Source organism: Chrysochloris asiatica, unplaced genomic scaffold, assembly GCF_000296735.1.
Source record: "Chrysochloris asiatica unplaced genomic scaffold, ChrAsi1.0 scaffold00215, whole genome shotgun sequence".
NCBI lineage: Eukaryota > Metazoa > Chordata > Mammalia > Afrosoricida > Chrysochloridae > Chrysochloris > Chrysochloris asiatica.
Window position 1 is genome coordinate 4,375,767 of NW_006408733.1, and position 21,585 is coordinate 4,397,351.

Here is a 21,585-nt window from a genome sequence, read left to right on the forward strand (position 1 = left end):
TGTGCTGCGCAAGACCTCATTAAAGTGTTCAAGAGCAAAGATGTCAGTTTGAGGACGATGTACATGTGAGCTAAGCCATGGTATTTCAGTAACCTCATATGCATGTGAAAGTTGGATAGTGAATAAGGAAGGCCAAAGACCATAGAAGAATTGATGCATTTGAGTTGGTGTTGGAAGAGAATATTAAAAGTACCATGGATTGCTAAAAGAACAAACCAATCAGTGTTGGAAGAAGTACAACCAGAATGCTCCTTGAAAGCCAGGGTGGCCAGACTTTGTCTCTCATACTTCAGACATATCAGGAGGGACTAGTCCCTGGAGAAGAATATCATGCTTAGTAAAGTGGGGGGTTGGCGAAGAAAAGGAAGACTACCACTAAGATGGATTGACACAGTGGCAACAACAGTGGGCTCAAGTGTAGCAGTGATTGTGAGGTTGGCACAGGACTGGGCAGTATTTTGTTCTTTTGTGCATAGGATCACTGTGAGTTGGTATTGACTTGATGGCCCCCAACAGTAACAACCTCTATTGAACTCAGGGCAAACTAACTTTTGTTCATGTTCCCTTCTGTGATTACTATACCCTGTAGCCTCTTCAACTCTACTGTATCAGTTACCACTCTGCATATATATACATATTTTTTAATATTTTTTAAGTTTTTATTGTAAATTGAGTGATAGTTTACATGGGAGAACACTGGTTTTACATTCATAATTTCATTGCAATGATTACAGTCTCGTCCGTGCATCATCATTCAACAATATTTTTGCTTCTATTCCTTCTGATGGTTTTTGGGTTTTTTTTTTGGGGGGGGGGAGCATGTACATGAAAACAGTCTGGAATATATAATCATTTAAACAACCAAAAGGCACATTCTTCAAGCCTGCCTCCTAGCCACCAGCATCTGGTCATCAGCACGCAGCTTTTCTCTTTCCATGAGTCCAGAGTCCTCAGCTGCTCTATTTCTCCATGTCCTCATCTCTGCCTCCTTCTCTGTGCCCATACATTTTATCTTTCAGAGCTATAGCAAATTGTTCTGATTTTACTTTGCTGAGATGATTCCTCTCCTGTTCTGTTTGTTGTAGAAGGTTATCTATTTTCAAGTCCTTAACTGATATTTTATTGGGGCTACAGAACTGAGAGAGGAAAAACATTTGTGTTGTGTTACCCATTCTATCTAGAACTTCCTAATAGGATTTTAAAACAAGCATTTTCTTATATCCCTCGTTTATATTCTAGTCATGGTTTTTTTTTTCTGTGTTGTTGTTTGTTAGGTGTCATTGAGTCATTTGCACAGGGCAATTCCATAAAGTTCTCCTAAACCTCCACATTTCTATCACTTACCATCTAGAAAGGAGCTCTGATAGCATAGTAGTTACGAATCGGGCTCCTAACCTCAGGGTCAGCAGTTCATCCTAAGTCACAAGCTTTTCAGGAGTGTGGTTCAGGAGTTTAGATTTCAGAAGTTTCTTATGTCATAGCACTTTTTTACTTTGATTATACGACTTTGCTAAGTATGTATTGTGGTGATTGTGGTGTATTTTTGGAATGCTGGTGTGGATAAGCTCTGAACTGCTAACCACAGGTCAGTAGTCCAGACCCACCAGTTGCTCTTGGAACCCTCTACAGGATTGCTTTGAGTTAGAAACGACTCGATGACACTAACAACATAACAAATAGATATTGATGTAATAGGGGAAAAACTGATATCTTTTCGTGTGTTTGTGAATTAAGTGAGAATTTATTTTGAATTGAGTGAAGTTTAATGGGGCACATCATCAGTTTTACATCCAACAAATCATCACAATGATTACAATCCCCTCCATGCACCATCAGCTAACAGTATTTACCTCTATTACCTTTTTTTTTTATGGATGTACACGTAGCACATTGAAAATACATATTCATTTACTTGTCCAAAGGGCACATTTTGCAAACCAGTCTCCTGCTCTCAGGCACATTGCCTTTCTTAGTACATGGGCCTATAGTCCTATGGTGCTCTGTCTCTCTGTGCCATCACTTCTGCCAACATCTCTCTTGTTGCCACTTTTATGTGATACTATTGCTATACATTGCCTTCTAAGTACTACTTTTATAGCAATAGTATCACACAGCTGGAGAAAGAATAAAAATCAATAACTGAACATCTGTAGCAGTTAGAAAAAGCAGCAAAGTAATCCTACTGTGACAGAAAGAACAAAAATAAATGAATTACAAAATAGAAAAACAATAGAAAGAATCAGCAAGAAATAGGTTCTTTGAAAGGATTAATAAAATTGACAAACCTCTGGCAACTCGAAAAGAAGATGCAAATAACACACATAAACATGATGTGGGTGGCATCACAATAGAACCAATGGAAATAAATGAGCACTATTTTTGGAGTCCTGGTGTGGTGATGTGGGTTAATACGCTGGACTGCATTGTCAGTTTGAACTGCAAGGTCAGTGGTTCAAGCTCACTAGCTACTGCTTGGAAATCCTATACAGAGTTACTATAGGTTAGAAGCGACTGGATGGCACTTAACAACAACAAAGCACTATTTTTGGAGTCCTGGCGTGGCGCTGTGGATTAAAGCACTGGGCTGCAAAGTTGGTTTGAATTGCAAGTTTGGCATTTCAAGCTCACCAGTCATTCCTATATAGGATCGCTATGGGTCAGAACCAACTCGACAGCACTTAAAAACAACAATAACGACAAGTACTATTTTTGCTATTTCCCAAAAGTTTTGGTATGTTTTTTCATTCTCATTTGATCCAAGGAATATTTTTACTTCATTTTTAATTTGTTCTATTACCCCATAGCTTTTAAGCAGGGTGTTGTTCAATTTTCATACATTTTATTTTGTTTCATTTATCTTCCTGTATTTAATTTCTAATTCTGTAGAATTGTGATCTGAAAATATGTTTCATAGCATTTTGATATTTTTTAAAAATTTGTTGAGGCTTGCTTTATGGCCTAATATATGGTCTCTTCTGAAGAATGTTTCATGTGCACTGGATAAGAATGTGTATTGTATTATTGTTGGGTTGTGTGCGCTGTATAAATCTGTGAGGTCAGATTGGTTGATTGTGTTGTTTAGTTCTTATGTGTCTCTGTTGATTTTATTTTTAGTTCCACTCTATATTGAAAGTGGTGAACTAAAATCTCCTATTACTGTGGAGTTGTCTTATTTCTTTCTTTAGTACTATTAAGAGTTTGATTTATGTATTTTGGGGCTGTTTGATTGGGAGCATAGATGTTTATTATGATTATGTTCTCTTGTTCCGTTCACCCTTTAGTCATGAGATAATGTCCGCCTTTGTGTCTTATGCTGGTTTTTGCCTTAAAGTCTGTTTTATCAGAAATCAATATTGCCATGCCTCATTTTTTATTGCCATTAGCTTGTTTTATTTTTTTCTATCCTTTTATTTTTAATCAATTTTTGTCTTTTTGTGTCTCTTGTAGACAGCATATTGAAGGATCCTATTATCTTATGCATTCTGTTACCGTCTCTTGATTAGTGCATTTAATCTGTTGATGTTCAGTGCAATTCTCAATAGGTATGAATTGATTGCAGTCATTTTGCGGTGTGTGTTTGTTTTTTTGCTGTGTGTTTTTAATGGTGCTGTACTTTTCTTTATTCTATATATTTTTATGTGCTCAGTTCATTTTGTTTGTGCATTTTTAGTCATTTTCTTCACTATTGTTGCTTTAATGTTTACAAAATCTTTATAGTTTTCCTTTCCTTGATTGTGAAGTTATATTAATTTTCTTTAAGGATAGCCTGTAATTTATCAATTTTCTTTCCCAGTTTTAAACAGTCTGTTTTATCTTGAAATCTACTTGACTTTCTCGCCATTTGGAAGTTCTGTAACCATAATTTTCATTCTTTTGCTTTGTCATTGTATTCATTATAAATTGGTATTTTTGATTCCCTATTTTCAGTCTTGTAGGGTTTGTTTTACTTGGGATACCTGGATTGAATTCTGAGTGGAGTTGCTGTGTATGCCAATCTCTGATTGTTATTTGCTATTGTTGATTCTCCGTCCAAAGGAGTCCGTTTAGTATTTTTAGTAACGTTGGTCTGCTTTTTACAAATTTATTTAATTTTTGTTTATCTGGAAATGTTCTAATCTTGCCCTCAAATTTGAGGGACAATTTTGCTGGGTATATGATCCTTAGTGGGCAATTTTTTTCTTTCACAGTTTTGTATATGCCTTTTTGCTTGCCTGGTTTCTGCTGAGAAATCAAGGGTTAGTATTGTTGGTTCTCTTTTGTAGGTAGCTTTTCATTTTTTGTAAGCTGCTTTCAGGATTCTTTCCTTTGTCATTTATTTTGGAGAGTTTGAGTATGATATGTTGTTTAAATTTTCTTTTAGGATCTATCCTGTTTGGTGTTCATTCAGATTCTTGAATGGTCATCTTCTTGTCTTTCTTGATGTTAGACAATTTTTCTTCCAACAGCTCTTTCACTATGTTTTTTATGCTTTCCTTTGTCTCTTCATGTTCCTTCCTTTTGCTTTGTAGTTTTCTTGATTATAAATTAGTATCTCTGATTCTCTATTTTTTAACTTGTAAGTTTGTTTTACTTTGGATACTTCTATATCTGGACTGAATTCTGGGTGGTGTTGCCAGTGTGTCAATATCCAGTTGCTCTCTGCTGTTGCTAGTTCTCAATCTAAAGGACTCCCTTTAGTATTTTTTGTAAAGTTGATCTGGCTTTTACAAATTCCTTTAATTTCTGCTCATCTGGAAATGAAGAACTGATATTTTAGTGATATGCTTTCAGGCCTTCATGAGAGATGAATATCACTACAGTATCTGTTGTCTAAATAAATTCTAAAGATAACCAGAACAACACTGTAATGATTGTGCAGTCGTTCTGTTTTGTATTGAGTCAATGAAAATTTTCAGAAGGTTGCAAGTGGGGTCTAACATACAGCATGCATATATAGTGTCTCCATTGCCCTTTAGGATTTTACTAAAGTGTCTCAGCATCAACAGCCAATGATGCAGATAAATTACTGTTTTAATGGGTAGATTGATGAGTTATTACCACATCTCGAATGCTTTTCTTTTGTAAATGTTGTTGATTATTCGTAGTACATCTAAGTATACTTAAGATAGAGCTGGAAGTGACTACAAATATTATCTTGTCTTATCCCCTCATTTTATAGGTGGCAGAAACTGACACTTGAAGTAGAGAAATAATTTATCAAAGGGCACACAAGTCATTAGTGGCAGGGCCAGCTCCAGAACCAACGTTCATATGCAGGACAATTCCCATAGTTGTGGTGGTTGTTAGGTGCCATTCCAACTCTTAGCAACTCTGTGCATAACAGAACAACACTGCTCAGTCTTGCACCATCCTAACAATCAGGTACATTTCTATCTATTGTTGCCACTGTGTCTTTCCACCTTATGATACTTTACTGATTACAAAAAAGGAATGACCCAACTCATGGTTTCTTCTGAAGTTTTAATAACCTGCTTCTATGGACCAAGTTGGCAACATAAACTTTGTCTTAGAGAGTACTGTATATAACTATAGTAGCTTGGAATTTAATAATGTATCTTTCTCTTTTAGAACAGCAATTTGCAATCTGTACACAATGCCACGGATTGGGGAGCCTGTCTGGCTTACAATGATGTCAGGAACTCCAGAAAAGAACCAACTTTGCCATCGTTTTATGAAGGAGTTCACTTTTCTAATGGAAAATGCTGCCAAAAATCAGTATGGCTCACTTTATTTTTTGCTCATTATTAATTTTGTATTACCTCTTGTTTTAGGTGTATATGTGTATATATATATATATATATATATATAAAGTGAATTTCATTTTCAAGGAAATGGCCTATAACTGCAAAGTCCCAGGTCCCTAGTGGAAGAGAGCACTATACACTGGGAGCAAGCCACACCCTAAAGGAAGCATCCCTTCAGTTGCTTGGTTGCTCATAGCCATTTACCATAGAGTTAACTATGCATGTATTATTTTTTATCACCATGGGAATAAGCACATCTCAACTGTTAAACCTCTGGAAATCCTGGCTAGTCAAGTTGACACAGGACCCTAACTATTATAGTTCACCCTTGTCAACTAGACACCTTAAACTATATGCATAATCACTAAATAAAAATAACTGTTAAAGTCATACTTGCACCTAACATGATATTACTAAAACACGTACAACCCAAATCCCATTGGCCTAATTTATATCTTATGTATCACAAATGAACAAAGCAAAAATATTTGCTGCACACATACAAAACTATATGTATGTATGTGTGTATATATATATATATATTCAAGTGTACAGAATATATATATATTCTGTAGGCACACAGCCATACTCACTTCATGAGGCTAGAGCCCACAGCTGCTCTGTCTTTCCATGGCACCACCTCTGCTGTCATCTCTGCTGTTAGCACTTTTCTATGCAGGGATCCCACCTGCCATTTGTGCTCTTCCTTGTTGATAGTTCATCTGTTCCTGAAATGAAAGATTAACTACTCCCCAATTTAGTTACACATCTTCTACAATTACAGTGTTGACAATCACAATTAATCCTATAAGTAATAACTCATAGTTGAAATCATAAAATCCTATCAGCATCATCCCCCAACCCCTTTCATCAGACCCATCTGGAAAATAGAAAAACTAGGCAGTGGGGATCCTCCCTTGTCCCCTCATTCTAAAACTAAGCATGCCTAGGAAAGCTTGTAAGCCAGCCATTTCATGCCGTTATAGCCGCCCCCCATTGGTTTTTTTTTTTTTTTTTTATTGTGAATTATATGATAGTTTACATGAGAGAACTTTAGTTTTACATTCATTCTATCGTATATCGTTTCATTGCCATGGTTCCAATCCCCTCCATGCATCATCAAACCTGCCCCCTACATTCCACCCTCTACCCCCACCCCCCAGGCTTCAGCACACAGTTCCTCTCCCTCTCTGGATCCAAAGTCCCCAGCCACTTCATCACTCCACGTCATCGTCTCTGCCTCTATCTCAGGCCTAGCTGCTTCTCTGGGCAGGGTCCCGCTCTCAGCTCTTCTCCATTGATGGTCCTAGAGACCTCCGCTCCTAGACTGGAGAGTTAATCACTCCCTTCCTTGCTATAAAACGTCTACCTTTACATTTCCAACCCTCACAATCAGTCCTGATAACAATTATTCACTGTTGTGTCACAAGTGACCCATCTGCATTTCTTTTCATCAGCTCCGCCTAGACAGATTGGATAGTACTCACTGGAGATTCTGCCTTCCTCCATGCCCCCTGGCTCTAGGTCCCCTCTTGAAAGCTTGTAAGCCAGTCACTTCTTGCCTTTGTAGTCCCCCCCTTCCCCCATTTTGGGTATCCAATGTTCAAGATGCCCATCTCTGTCTACTCTGTGTGTGGAGGGGGTGGGAATGATTCTTGCTGTAAGGATTTGTTCCCTCTTGAGTTACTGCATCCATAGGTGTAGGTCAAGTTCATTAAATTGTATCAGATTACTCTTTTTTTTCTCTTCTTTCTTTTCCTTGGTTGAGCTCTGATCATCCAGTCATCGAAGCCAGGTCAAGTAGGTACCATCTGCAAGTGTGGGTGTTCTTGTGCATATGTCCTCTCTTCCTATCAGCTGGTAGCTTCACTCTCCACTCTAGTCCTCTGTGGCCACGCCACTGACTCTGTAGCCCCCCATTCTAACTTTATCCTCCTTTTCTTACCAGCTGCTCCTTGTAAGCCCTATACAGGGTCACTATGAGGCATAACTGACTGGATGTCACTGAACAACAACATTAACCCAGTACACTGAGAAGAAAAAGCATGTTCTTTGATCTAAATAATTTTCCATTCTGGTTGGAATTTTGAGTGTTGCATCCATAAGCAAAAGTCCAGTTAATCAAATTGCAGCAATTTACACTTGCTCATACTATCACATCTTTGTCTTCATTTGGTTAGGTTCTGATCACAACTCAGCCCTGCCATCCAAGCTAGGCCAAATGGATACCAGCTGCAAGTTTGGAATTTCACACACACCTCCCTGCACTTCAGACCAGCTGGCTCCTTTACTGTCAGTCCTAGCCCCGGGGGGCTAGGTCATTGCCTGTGGGCTCAGGAATTCACACAACTCTCTAAACTTCAGACCAGTCTGCTATTCCTCTTCTCTCTCTCATCTCAAGGCCAACAGGTGCCAATAGAACATGTCCAGCCTCAGCCTGTGTCTTCATTGCTGCATTTCTCCTAAGTCCACTCACACATAGACCCAAGTGGTCACCAGTGAGCTTGTTGTTGTGGTTAAGTGCTGTTGAATCGGTTCTGACCCATAGTGACCCTGTTAGGGTTTCCATGGAGCAACTGGTGAGCTTGAACCACCGACTTTGCAGTTCAAACAGCTTTGCAGTCTGGCACATTAACCCACAGCACCGCACCAGGACTCCACCTGTGAGCATACAGCTTGCCAATTCTCTGTAACTTTCATTCCTAGAAAGGGATTATCTCTGATGGGCACAGACTTTTCTGGACTTGATGCATTCAAGGTAAACAGCTTGCTTAAAAGAAGCTCTTTTCTCAGCTTTCTTTCAATCATGAATCTCCAGTTCAGCCAGCAATTCTGGGTTGGTCTGTATGTCTTTTTCAAATGCAAATCTCCCAACAGTGAAGATTCTGGGCGGGACTCAGGATTCCACTAAGCCCCATACTGTACAAAGGCTTAAAGCAAAAAGCCTTTTTCTTTCTGGGTAAAGTCTAACTCCCCTTTTAACAAACCAAAGCCTATGCTTTTGGTGAGTTTATAAGCTTCTGTAATTATAATTCCCATATTCATTTCTATTACATAGTATGTGGATTTTACAATAATAAGCAGGAGAAACCAATATCCATAAGGCACATAAACCTTTTTAAATACTGAAGTTCAATCTTTTCTTCTCTCTTGGGCTATCCCTATTCTTATGCATATGATTTAGGCCTCTGGCAAGGTGAATCCCAGTAGGTGCAGATCACCTAATAGACATCTAGTTCAACCAATATGACATCTGGTTGAACTAGATATCTAACCTGCTGCCCCCCCTTCCACCTTCCACCTAAGTATTGTATCCCTTACATTCCTTTCCGCCACTCACTACAGGTAACAAAATCCAAACTAACCATCTGAAAATCACAAGTCTCACTTTCCATGCCTTTTGATTCTTTCTCTTAATAAACCTCCTGCTACCATGAGTTTGGAGCCATTGCACTGAATCTCACTTCTGATGCCAACTGCAAAGACCATATGTGGGCCATGTCTGAGTTCCTCTGACTTCTTAAAAGTAGAAAAAGAATCAAACTCAAAATTAGCCCAAAGCCAATTCCTATGAAGTGGAGTTCAGACATGGCTCCACTGTGGTATTCTAAGAATACCAACTTAGAAAACCAATCCATGTGATTTTGTTTCTCTGGAACCCCACTTTCTTGATATCACATGTTTTAGGCTGTTGTTTTCTAGAGAAACAAAATTTAGTGAAACATATGTGTCTGTATATAAAGTCGGAGTCCTGGTGTGACACTGCAGGTTAATGCATGCACTGGACTGCAAGGTCAGTTTAAGATGCAAGGTCAGCAGTTGAAGTCCACCAGCTGCTCCTCAGAAACCCTATACAGGGTCGTTATGAACTGGAACCAACTCAAAGGCACTTAACAAGAACAACATATATAAAGTGAAGTTTATTATCAAGGACGTGGCTTCCGGTTACAGAGTTCCAGGTCCCCAGCAGACGAGAAAATAAGAATCTTTCTCTCTGGTCCATTTTATTGGGAGCAGGCCACACCCCCAAGGAAGCATCCCTACATAGCCACTCATCATAAAGATAACTGTGCCGGTTTTAGGCTTCATCACCATGAAAATAAGCACATCTCAACTGTTAACTCACTGGAAATCCTCGCCTAGTCAAGTTCACACAGAACCCTAACTATTTCACTTCTATAAAACCATAAAAGGGATAACTGAACTTTAATGTCAACAGATGCAACATGTTAGTGAATTTGTTTTGTTGCCTTTGGCTTAGTGGGATATGATTCTGTAAGAAACTTTTTTGTCCATGCTTCTATTATGCTTTCCAATTTTGACTGAATTCAGCTTGTAAAATAAAGATATAAAATCTTCCTAATACAAGCTAATAAATAAAATTAGAAAGAAACCTAAGCAGTGAAGTGTTTTCAAACAAGTAGTTTTATTACCTTTCCATCTATTTATCCTTTGAATAAATCCAGGAGTCTTATATGGAATAAGAGAGGCAAGCAACATAGATATGGAATTTCAGAAACTCTAGTGTTGATGCCAAGTCTGTAGGAAGGAGATCATCATTGATGGTTACTAATTGTTGACATGTGTAACTCAGTCCAGTTATCTCAGAACATGGTATTTTACAAGGGAAGCTAGAATTCTGTTTTGCTTTTGTTGTTGCTATTAAATATCTTCATTTTGTAATGTTAAATACACATCCAATTTAAAAGGCAATAAACAAAATATATGAAATCCAGAGACAGTTTTGACATCAAGGTACTAATTTGTGATTTCTAAATTAGATTAACAGTGAGTTATCTCTAGATATTAAGACCTTCGTTAATAAGTATATTAGTGTTGATTCTCAGTATGGCTTACTTTACTTACATTTTTTAAAAGCTTAATTATATGTACTGTAAACTATATGCCCACATTAATACAAATCCAGTAACAGAATAATCAGTCATTATCTTTCTGATTATTTCATATGATTGTTAACAAATCAGGATTCTGAAATTAAGAGGAAGTGGTATAGGGCAGGGAAGAGTGTCCCAGAACCCTATGAATGAAAAAATATAAAGCTGCTGCTACATTTTACATTGGAATCCATCACAACTTACAGAACTCTGGGGCTTCCCATTTTTATGAATTATATCTGCTATGAAATGCCTTCATTTCCTAGAAAAGTAAAAATAAATAAATAACACATCTGAATTCCATTGATACATTATATTATAAAATATATGTAACAAATTAATCATTTTAAGTGAAAAATTCACTAACATTAATTACAGTCACAATGTTGTGCAAACATCACCACTATTTCCAAAACTTTTTCATCATCCTAAACAGAAGTGCAATACCCATTATACAATAATTACCCACTTCCCCCCAACTCCTGGCAACCACTAATTGCCTTTTGTCTCTGCATATTTCTATTCTAGGAATTTCTTATAAGTGAGATCTTAACAGTATTTGTTCTTTTGTATCTAAATTATTTCACTTAGCATGTTTTCAGGATTTCATCCACATATCAGAACTTCATTGTGTGTGTGTATATGTATATGGATAATACTCAATTGTATCTATATGCCACATTTTCTTTTTCCATTCATCTGTTGATGGCTACTAGCTTCCACCTCTTGGCTATTGTGAACGATGCTGCTGTGGCCATCAATATGTAAGTATGTTTGAGGTCTTGTTTTCAGGATTTTCAGTTCGCCAAACCAAAAATTACTTTTATTTTTATCCCCGTGATATATCTATCTTTTCTTCTTCCCTCTTTCTTGTGCTGCCGTCCATATATGTACTGCTCTCTGTCACTGTATTTGATTTAAGGTTTTATGAAGGCAGATTGGAATCTGATAGGATGCATTTTGTTTTCAGATTCTTGCCAGCTCTCATTACAGCAATTCTGACCAATCATCTTGCCTGGGTCCCAACAGTCATGCCAAATGGACAACCACCTATAAAAATATTTTTAGAAAAACATTCCTCTCAGAGTGTGGACATGTTGGCAAAGACCCATCCATATAACCCACTTTGGGCACAACTAGGTATGTAATCTGAAAACCCTTACACAATGCATTGTCTGTACACATTTGTGTGATTTTTATGGAGTTATTTTATAGAAAAACAAAAATAATGAAGGAGAATGTTGTGCTTTACTTCTTCCATTCTAAAACATTCTTCTTTTACTTGTTCTTTTATGTCTGCTCAGTTCTTTTTGGGTTTTTTTTTTTATTAATTAAGTCCATTTAGCAAATGTTTCCCATAGTAGTGAACACCATTAAATTAACAGGTGACAGAGGAGATTTGTTGTTTAGTGCCATCAAGTCAATTCCAACTCATAGTGACCCTGTACAGGGTTTCCAAGGAGTAACTGGTGGGTTTGAACTGACATCCTTGTGGTTTGCAGTCCAGTGTTTATTCTGCACCATACCAGGAGTTTGACAGAGGAGATAAAGGGTAGTTAAGTTTACAATCATTAGGGAGACAGTTAGTTTGATACTTAATTAAGGGCACAGATTATGGAATCCCAGTTCCCTTATATATTAAGTGGGGATAATAATAAATGTTGTTGTTAAGTGCTGTCAAGTCAATTCTGATTCATAGTGACCCTGTACAGGGTTTCTGAAGTGGTTAGCAGTCCATTGCTTATCCTTCAGCATCACACCAGGACTCCTAATAATAATACATTGTTGTTGTTGTTGTTAAGTGCCGTCAAGTTAGTTCTGATTCATAGCGACACTGCATAGGGTTCCTTAGGAGCTGTTAGTGGATTCAAACTGCTGACCTTTCAGTTAGCAGCTCAACGCATTACCCACTATGCTACCAGAATGCCTAGTGATAGTACCTACTAAATAAAGTTGTGAAAATAAAATGAGATATAGGTAAGCTTAGGTAGTGTCTGGTTAATGTAGCTGCTATTACTGCTGCTCTAACTCTGTTGCTATTAGGAGATGTGGAGAGAGTAAAATGAAGGCATTCTAGCAATCTGGTAAAAACTTCCCTTAGGTTGCTCTGGTGAGTAAGCTTGGCAGGCAGGCAGGCAGGTAGGTGGTTTACCAGTTCATGTAGCTAACATTGCATTCTTCCCTTCCACTCTCCTCCTCCTCCTTATTTTTCTTCCTCCCTCCCTTCTTCTCCTTCTTCCTCCATTTCCCCACTTCCTCTCTTCCTCATGTTCTTTCTAACATCAAAGTGTACAATTTTACAGGTTTTTACAGCTCTGAAACCATCACAGTCAAGATGGTGAACATATCCAGTACTTCCAAAAGTGTTCTCATGCCCTTTGGAATCCATCCTTGCTGTTTCTCTCCAGCCTGTTGTCCTAATTTTCCCCATCCTGAGGCAGCCACTGGTCTGCTTCTTATCATTATAAAAGTTATTTTGTATTTTCTAGTATTCTATATAAGTAGAATCATATCATACATAACTTTTTTGAGGGCTTCTGCCTTATTTCATTCAGCTTAATTAGAGATTTACTTATGTTATATGTATTAATGTTGTAGTTAAGTGCCGTCCAGTCGGTTCTGACCCATAGCAACCCTCTAGAGGGTTTCCAAGGAGCGACTAGTGAGCTTGAACCACCAACCTTGCAGTTCAAACTGACTTTGCAGTCTAGCGCATTAACCCACAGCGCCACACCAGGACTCCATATGTATTAATAGTTAATTCCTTTTATTGTAGTATTCCATTGTATGGATATTAACTAACCTTTTCTTAAATTCAGTAGTATTTTGTTTTAGTTAGGATATTTCAAACTTATTTTCCATTCTAAAACATTAATTTAAGATATATCTATATTAAGGCTTTGTGCAAAGAGTAATGGGGGATAGAAAAATGGACAATATTTAGCCCTTATCCCTAAGGAAAGGAGCTCTGGTAGCATAATGGTTATGAATTGGGCTGCTAACCTCAAGGTCGGCAGTTCGAAACTAGCAGCTGTTCCGCAGGAGAAAGGTTAGGCTTTCTACTCCCGTAAAGATTTGCAGCCTCAGAAACCCTGTGCAGGGTCACTATGAGTCGAACCAACTTCACAGTACTTAACAACAATAAAATCCCTAAGCAAGATGATGTTAGCTAATATTGTAGGAGAATTATAAAAATGGTCATGCCAGTAATAATTCAAAGAAACTATAAGAGAAATAAAAATATCAGTGGGAGTTCAGTAAGTGGAGTGTACTTTTGCCTGAAGGAGACTACTTGGGTAGAAAACTTTGAATAAATTTCAGCCATAATGAGGGAAGAGTCCATAACATGAGTAAAGGAGTGTAGGTATTAAAAGTGCAGGACAACTTAAGGACTTCAGTTTAAGTGGTGACTAAAGATGGAGTCCTGGTGTGGCGCTGTGGATTATTGTGCTCAGCTGCAAAGTCGGTTTGGACCTCAATGTCGGCAGTTCAAGCTCACCAGCTGCTCCTCAGAAACCCTATACAGGGTCACTATGGGTCGGAACCAACTCGACAGCACTTAACAATAACAACAACAAAAGATGAAAAGGGGTGAACAATAAGAAGTTAAACCTGGAAAGGTAAAGTGGGACCCATCATGAAAGACTTATTTGCCATGTCAAAACAGTATCAATTATATGATAATTAATGGGAGCCTTGGGAGTTAATTGGCCTAAGTTTAAAATGTATAGACTGACAGTTTGCAAAAACCAAATTAAATTTAAATTGATGATTGGTATGGTGCTATGGGTTAATGCGCTGGACTGCAAGGTCTGTTTGAACCACAAAGTTGGCGGTTCAAATTCACCAGCCATTCCTCAAAAACCCTATACAGTTATGCTATGAGTTGGAACCGACTTGATAGCACTTAAAAACAACAGGAGACTTGAGAACGGTTTTGGATAGTGATCTGATGGTATTAGAGCTGGTGTCTTAACAGGAAGAGAAAAATTATCATAAAACATTTATCTACAGCATATATTTATTTAAAACCCTTTTTAAGTCTTTTATTTTTCCCTTTAAAAAGTATAGGTTTTGTGTAAAGTAAAAAGAGAGATTTTTAAAGGATTGGCCTAAGTTTAAGGTGTATGGACTGACAATTTACAAAAATGAAATTAAATTTAAATTAATGACTGGTGTGGTGCTGTGATTTAATGCGCTGGGCTGCAAGGTCGGTTTGAACCTTAAGGTCAGCGGTTCAAGCTCACCAATCGCTCCTTGAAAATCCTACGCAGTGTCACAATGAGTTGGAACCAACTCAACGGCACTTAACAACAGTGTTCTACTTTTAAGTCTTTATTCTGAAATGTGTTTCTTTATTGATTTAATTTGAGCCGCAGCATAAATACAGAAATGACATTGGTAACTGCCGTGTCCTTGGTTTTTTGTTTGTTTGTATGTTTAATATAATGGCTGTTCATGTCAACTACAGATTAAAAAGTAAAAGAGAACCACATAGCTAAATGTGTTTCCCTTTCTCTACCTCTTAATTGAAATGGGTCTTACTTTTCTTACCCTTTGTGGCCTATATGAATACCTAGTTCTCTAGGGACTAGGAGGGGGAGTGGGCTTTTTAAAATACAGGAGCCATTGAGGGTTACTGGATAGGGCAGTGACAGTTAAGGTTCAGGATATGATGTAAATCCTGGGTGGTTAAGTATGTGGTATTACTGCTCCAGCTCTGCTCCATTCCACTACACCCCCACCCCCACCCCACCCCCTACACATACATACAGGTAGTGTGCTTTTTCTTCTCTGCATTTAACACAACCCAGAATCCTTATATACACAATACTCTGGGCAGTATACACCACCCAGATAAAAGTGCCTTGCCTGGACCTGGTGCAGAGACTATCTTTGATAAATGTGACTTTCAGAACTGATTATTTGCTTGAGATTTTAGAACCTTAGCAGCTAATTAAGTAGGAAGCTAGAAAACCTGTCATAGACCTTTCTCCCTGCTTAAGACCAGTCTTCTCAGCCTATTTCTTGAGCAGTCACTCACCTATTAACAAGAGTAAACTTAACGGTGCCTCACAGAACCAGAGTATGTTTCTAATCACTGATAAGAACCTGCTTATCTGTGTGAATAGTGTGTGTTCATTAAGTTATTTTTCTATTACAGGAGACTTGTATGGCGCTATTGGCTCACCTGTACGTTTAGCAAGGACTGTGGTAGTTGGCAAACGACAAGACATGGTCCAGAGGCTGCTCTATTTTCTTACTTATTTCATAAGATGCTCTGAACTCCAAGAGACCCATCTTTTAGAAAATGGAGAAGATGAAGCCATTGTTATGCCTGGCACAGTAATTACTACCAGTTTGGAAAAGGGTGAGATAGAAGAATCTGAGTATGTGCTTATCACAATGCATAGAAACAAAAGCAGTTTGCTCTTCAAAGAGCCAGAAGAAATAAGGACTCCTAATTGTAACTGTAAATATTGCAGTCGTCCACTCCTTGGTCAAAATATAGAGAATGTTTCACAACAAGAGAGAGAAGATATTGAAAACATGTCTGAGAAAATGCTAGAAACTTCAGATGAGTGTCCAGTGATTTCTCCTGAATGCCAGGATGAAAATGCTTTTGATATTAAACAGTACAGAGACAAATTAAGAACTTGTCTTGACACCAAGTTGGAGACAGTTGTTTGCACAGGATCTGCTCCAGTAGACAAATGTGTATTGACAGAATCAGGCTTAGAGCCAGCAGAGGAAACATGGCAGAGTGAGGAATTGCTGGATCCAAGTAACCACACAGGCAAAATGATGAGATCCACAGGAATGATTGTAGAAAAAAAACCTCCAGATAAGCTTGTGTCTGCTGCCTTTTCTTGTGAGGCATCCCAGGCGAAGGTTACTTTCTTAATCGGGGATTCCATGTCACCTGATTCTGATACTGAACTCCGGAGTCAGGCAGTGGTGGATCAGATTACCAGGTATCATAACAAGCCACTGAAGGAAGAAGGAGTGGCTGCTGATTTGTATCAAGAAACTAAACAAAAAACGAAGGACCAATCTGAAGAGTCTGGTACACAAAACATGGTTCTTAGAGAGGCCTGTGTGCTTCCATGTTGGAATCATTCAGACCCGGAAAGCATAAGTTTATTTGATGAATATTTTAATGATGATTCTATTGAAACTAGGACTATTGATGATATTCCAGTTAAAACAAGCACAGACAAAAAAGAACACTGTTGTATGTTGGAGTTTTCTAAAAGACTATGTACAAAAGACAGCAAACAAAAGGGTGAATTTTGTAAATGTGTAGAAACAATTCACCAAGACGCATGTAAAACCTGCTTTCCTCAGCAGGACCAAAGAGATACACTCTCCATTCTTGTCCCCCATGGGGATAACGAGAGTTCAGAGAAAAAAATTGCTGTAGGAACTGAATGGGACATTCCAAGAAATGAAAGTTCAGATAGTGCCCTTGGTGATAGTGAAAGTGAAGATACAGGTCATGACGTAACTAGACAAGTCAGCAGTTACTATGGAGGAGAGCAAGAAGACTGGGCAGAAGAGGATGAGATACCTTTTCCTGGGTAAGTAGTACATTTTCATGTATCATCATTACCTGTTGCCAACAAGTGCAGCTGGTGCAGTGGTTAAGCAGTCAGCTACTAGTCAGAAGCTTGGTGGTTTGAACCCACCAGTTGCTTGCTTCTATGGAGAAGGTTGAAACAGTCGGCTTCTGGGGGGAAAAAAAACAGTCTTGGAAACCGTATGGGGCAGTTATGCTCTGTCCAGTTAGGGTCACTGTGAGTTGGAATCAACTCTACAGCAGTGGGTTTGCTTTTTCTTTAGTTTAAAAAATTGTCATTTTTGGTGCATGGCAACCCATATGTGTGTCACAGTAGAGAGCTGTGCTCTATAGGTTTTTGGTGGCTGGTTTTCCATAAGTAGACCACCAAGCCTTTTTTCTGAAGTACCTCTAGATGAACTCAAACTGCCAGCTTTATTACACAAGCAAGTGAATCATTTGTGCCACATAGGAACTCCTTTCCTATGATAACCAAACCCATTGTTATTGACTCGGTTTGGACTCATAGGGGTTTCTGAGACTGTAAATATTTACAGTGATAGACAGTGTCATATATCTCCCATGGAGAGATTGATGGATTTGAGTCGTTCACCTTGCAGTTAGCAGCCAGCACCTAACCCACACCACTCCTGGGGCTCCATTCATCACCTCTGATAAACCCACTGCCGTTGAGTCAATACCAACTCATAGCAACCCTACAGGACAGAGCAGAACTGCTCCTTAGGGATTCTGTGAATCTGTACAGGAGCAGACAGCATCATCTTTCTCCCACCGAGTGATGTGTGTTTGAACCCCCAACCTTGTGGTTAGCCGCCCACTACACAACCAGGGCTCAACTACCTGTAGTAAGCCTTAAATAAAAGGAGTCTTCAAAATGTCTCTGGAAAAGTGGAATTAAAAGATAATGGAATTTTTCTACAAACTTTTTGAAGTTTTTCCTTTGTATCAGTCTTTTGTTTGGCATGTCCCTGGAGGTTGGTTTGTTGTTGTTAAGTTCAGTCATGTTGGTTCCAACTCTTAACAACCCTGTGGGTAGTCCTGATATGGCACTGTGGATTAATGCACTGGACCACAAAGTCAGTTTGAACTGCAAGGTTGACAGTTCAAGCTCACCAGCTGCTCCTCAGAAACCCTATACAGGATCTCTGTGGGTCAGAACCGACTTTACTGCACTTAACAACAGCAACACAGGATATCTGATGCTGTAAATCTTTATGAGATCAGAAAACCTTATCTTTCTCCTGCCTGGAAGTCGATAGTAGTATAAGTTAGAAAAGATAACAATGTCTGGGACAGGTTTCCTTTATTTTACTTTTATGTGCTATTGCTCATAGAAAAGAATGAAGACTAACAGAAAAAAATTAAAGGATCGCCCTAGTGTGTAAGATAGCTCCTAGTACTGGGGCGTTTTCAAGTCATTTAGTAGTTGAATTGTGTCCCAAAATGCCTGTGTTGAGCCTGGAAAGTAGCTATAGAGAATCACTGGAAAGTAGCTGTTAGAAACAGATTTGGCCAAGAAAACTGGGAATGCATATTGTAAATCAAGGAGATGATCCATAGTTGTGAAATATTAGGTACCTAGCTTTGGATTTGTGAAGTAGTTGGCTGTTCTGTTTTGTATGATGATTTTCATATATCTGAGGGTGTGAGGAATGTTACAAGTAAAAATTTTCCATGAAAGATTTATGCCCATCTCATTACAGAGTTGTTCATCTGGCCTTCTCCTCTGGATAGGACTATATTGTGATCTGATTAAACACAAAAGTCACTTTTTATTTGAAGTACTTGTAGAAAATGATACCTAAAATATGGACTATTATTAAGCACAGTCAAGTCGATTACAACTCAGAGCGACCCTTTTATAGAGTTTCCAAGGAGCAGATGGTGGGTTTGAAACACCAGCCTTGAAGTTAGAAGTTTAGTGCTTATCCTACAGCACCACACCAGGACTTGTAGAGTTCAAAAATATTTTTATTGGTAAACTATGTTTATTACTAATTTAGATAATGCCTTTTTGGGGGGAACCTTTCTTCCAGGTCAAAGTTAATTGAAATGAGTTCTGTTCAACCCAATATTGCCAACTTTGGGAGGTCCTTGCTGGGTGGCTACTGTTCCTCTTATGTGCCTGACTTTGTTCTTCAAGGAATTGGGAGTGATGAGAGGCTCCGTCAGTGTCTTGTGTCAGATTTGTCCCATGCTGTGCAGGTGAGTGACCTTCACTGTCTTTGGATATATTTCAAATGAACTCAGCCAGAATTGCCTTGCATTTTTGGTCACAATTTACTGTCTAACACAGTCATTATTCCCTGAGTCGATCACTTGGTATACATTCCTGAATCTTTGAACCTATCATCATGAAAGTATGTACAGTTACAGGAATCTATCTAAAAGGAAATCTGAAATACAGAAAGTAACTTTATGTATCTGTAGATAATTTACAATATTAGAAAATATGAATGGAATTATTTTCTTAGTTTCATTTTTTTGTTTGTTGCCAATATAGAAGTATAATTGATTTGTATATATTGATCTTGTATTCTGTGACCTTCCTGAATTATATCATTAGTGATAGCACTTTGCTGTTTGGGCCATATCATCAATGAATAAATCGTTTTATGCCTCCCTTTCCAAGCTAGATGCCTTGTGTTTCTTTTTTCTTGTTTGATTACACTGGCTAGAACCTTCAGTACAGTGTTCTATAGAAATGATGATAATGTTTATTTTTGTCTTGTTCCTAATCCTGGGGGCACAACACTGAGTCTTCACCATTAAGTATGATGGTAGTTGTAATTTTTTATATATTCTTCATTGGGTGTAAAAAGTTCCGTTTTATACCTAGTTTAGTTTGTTGTTTTTAATTCTGAACAGTTGTTGGATTTTGTCAAATGGTTTTTCTGCTAAAATAATCACGTGTTTTTCTTCTTTAAACTATTGATGTGATGGATTACATCAAATGATTTTCTGATGTTATATTAACAGAGAAAATGTCACTTGGCCATAGCATGTAATTGTTTTTGTAAGTTACTGGATTTCGTTTGCTAATATTGTGTGTGTCTGTATTCATGAAGGATATTGCTCTGCACTTAATGCTAGTGAAGTCTCATTTTGATACCAGGGCAATACTGAACTCATAAAATGAGTTGGGAAATATTCCTCCTTTGCTATTTTTAGAAGAGCTTCTGGAGGATTGACTTTATTTTTTTAATTCACAGTAGAATTTGCCAGTGAAGGTATCTAGGTCTGGGATTTTTCTTATGGAAAGTTTTTAAATGACTAATTCAATTTCTTATTATACAGACTATTCAGATTTACTGTTGCTTTCTTACACAAAAGCAAACTCACTGCCACTGAGTCAATTCCCACTCAAAGCGACCCTTTGTTGGGTTTCTGGGTCTATAAATCTTTATGGTAGCAGACAGCCTCGTCTTTCTCTCATGGAGTAGCTTGTGGGTTTGAACGACTGACCTTGTGGTTAAGCAGTCCACTGCCATTTCTTCTTCCGTCCTTCTTGTTAAGTGTCATCTAGTCAGTTCTGATTGATTGAGACCTTATATAGAGTGTCTGAGGCTTTAAATCATTGTAGAATCAGGAAACCTCATCGTTTTCCCTGGATACTCTCCATGGAGCAGTTGACAGACTCAAATCACTGACTTTGTAGATCACAGTCCAGTGTTTATCTTATGGAGTCACTTCAAGCCCAGTGATAATTTTTGTCTTATTCAGTAATTTACTAGATTTATTTATCTTTTTTGTTGAATAAAGTTGTTCATAAGATCTACTTATAATCCTTTTGATTCTATAAGTTTGCTAATAATGTTCCCTCTTATCATTCTTGGTTTTGGTCATTTGTTTCTTATTTATTTTTTGTTGTTTTGTTTTTCCTCCTAAAGCTGAAAAATTTTTTAAGGAAGAGGTATTTTTTACTTGATTTCACTGGTAAAAATCTTTGCCTATCTGCATCAAGGATCAGCAAACTTGAGTCTATGGGCTATTTGTGGCCTTTCCCCTGGTTTTGTAAATAAAATGTTATTGTTGTTGTTAAGTGTCTTCGAGTCAGTTCTGACTCATAGTAACCCTGTATAGGATCTGCAAAGAGCAGCTTGTAAGTGTGAACTGCGGACATTGTAGTTAACACAACTTTGTGGTCCAGTAGTTATCCTACAGTACCACACCAACATTCCCCCCAGGAGGGTACACCATTCCTGGAAGTGCTGTAACATAACAAAAACAACAACTTAGCAACAACAACAATAATAGTATTGTCTAACTTCACTTTTTTTTTTATTTCTTCTTTGACTTATGGGTTATTTAAAAGAGTGCTACTTCATTTCCAAATACTTAGTGGATTTCTCAAATTTCTTCCCAT

The 21,585-nt window shown here is 38.0% G+C and overlaps 1 protein-coding gene across 1 annotated transcript in view; it reads left to right on the forward strand.

Annotated features, from left to right (window-relative positions):
- FNIP1 (folliculin interacting protein 1) overlaps positions 1-21,585 on the forward strand; it is a 177,299-nt gene that overhangs the window by 141,050 nt on the left and 14,664 nt on the right. Inside the window, exons 12-15 of the mRNA XM_006872948.1 lie at positions 5,569-5,715; positions 11,610-11,779; positions 15,804-17,220; positions 19,256-19,424. Of these exons, the coding sequence (XP_006873010.1) occupies positions 5,569-5,715; positions 11,610-11,779; positions 15,804-17,220; positions 19,256-19,424 (1,903 nt within the window). The remainder of the gene's footprint in view (positions 1-5,568; positions 5,716-11,609; positions 11,780-15,803; positions 17,221-19,255; positions 19,425-21,585) is intronic.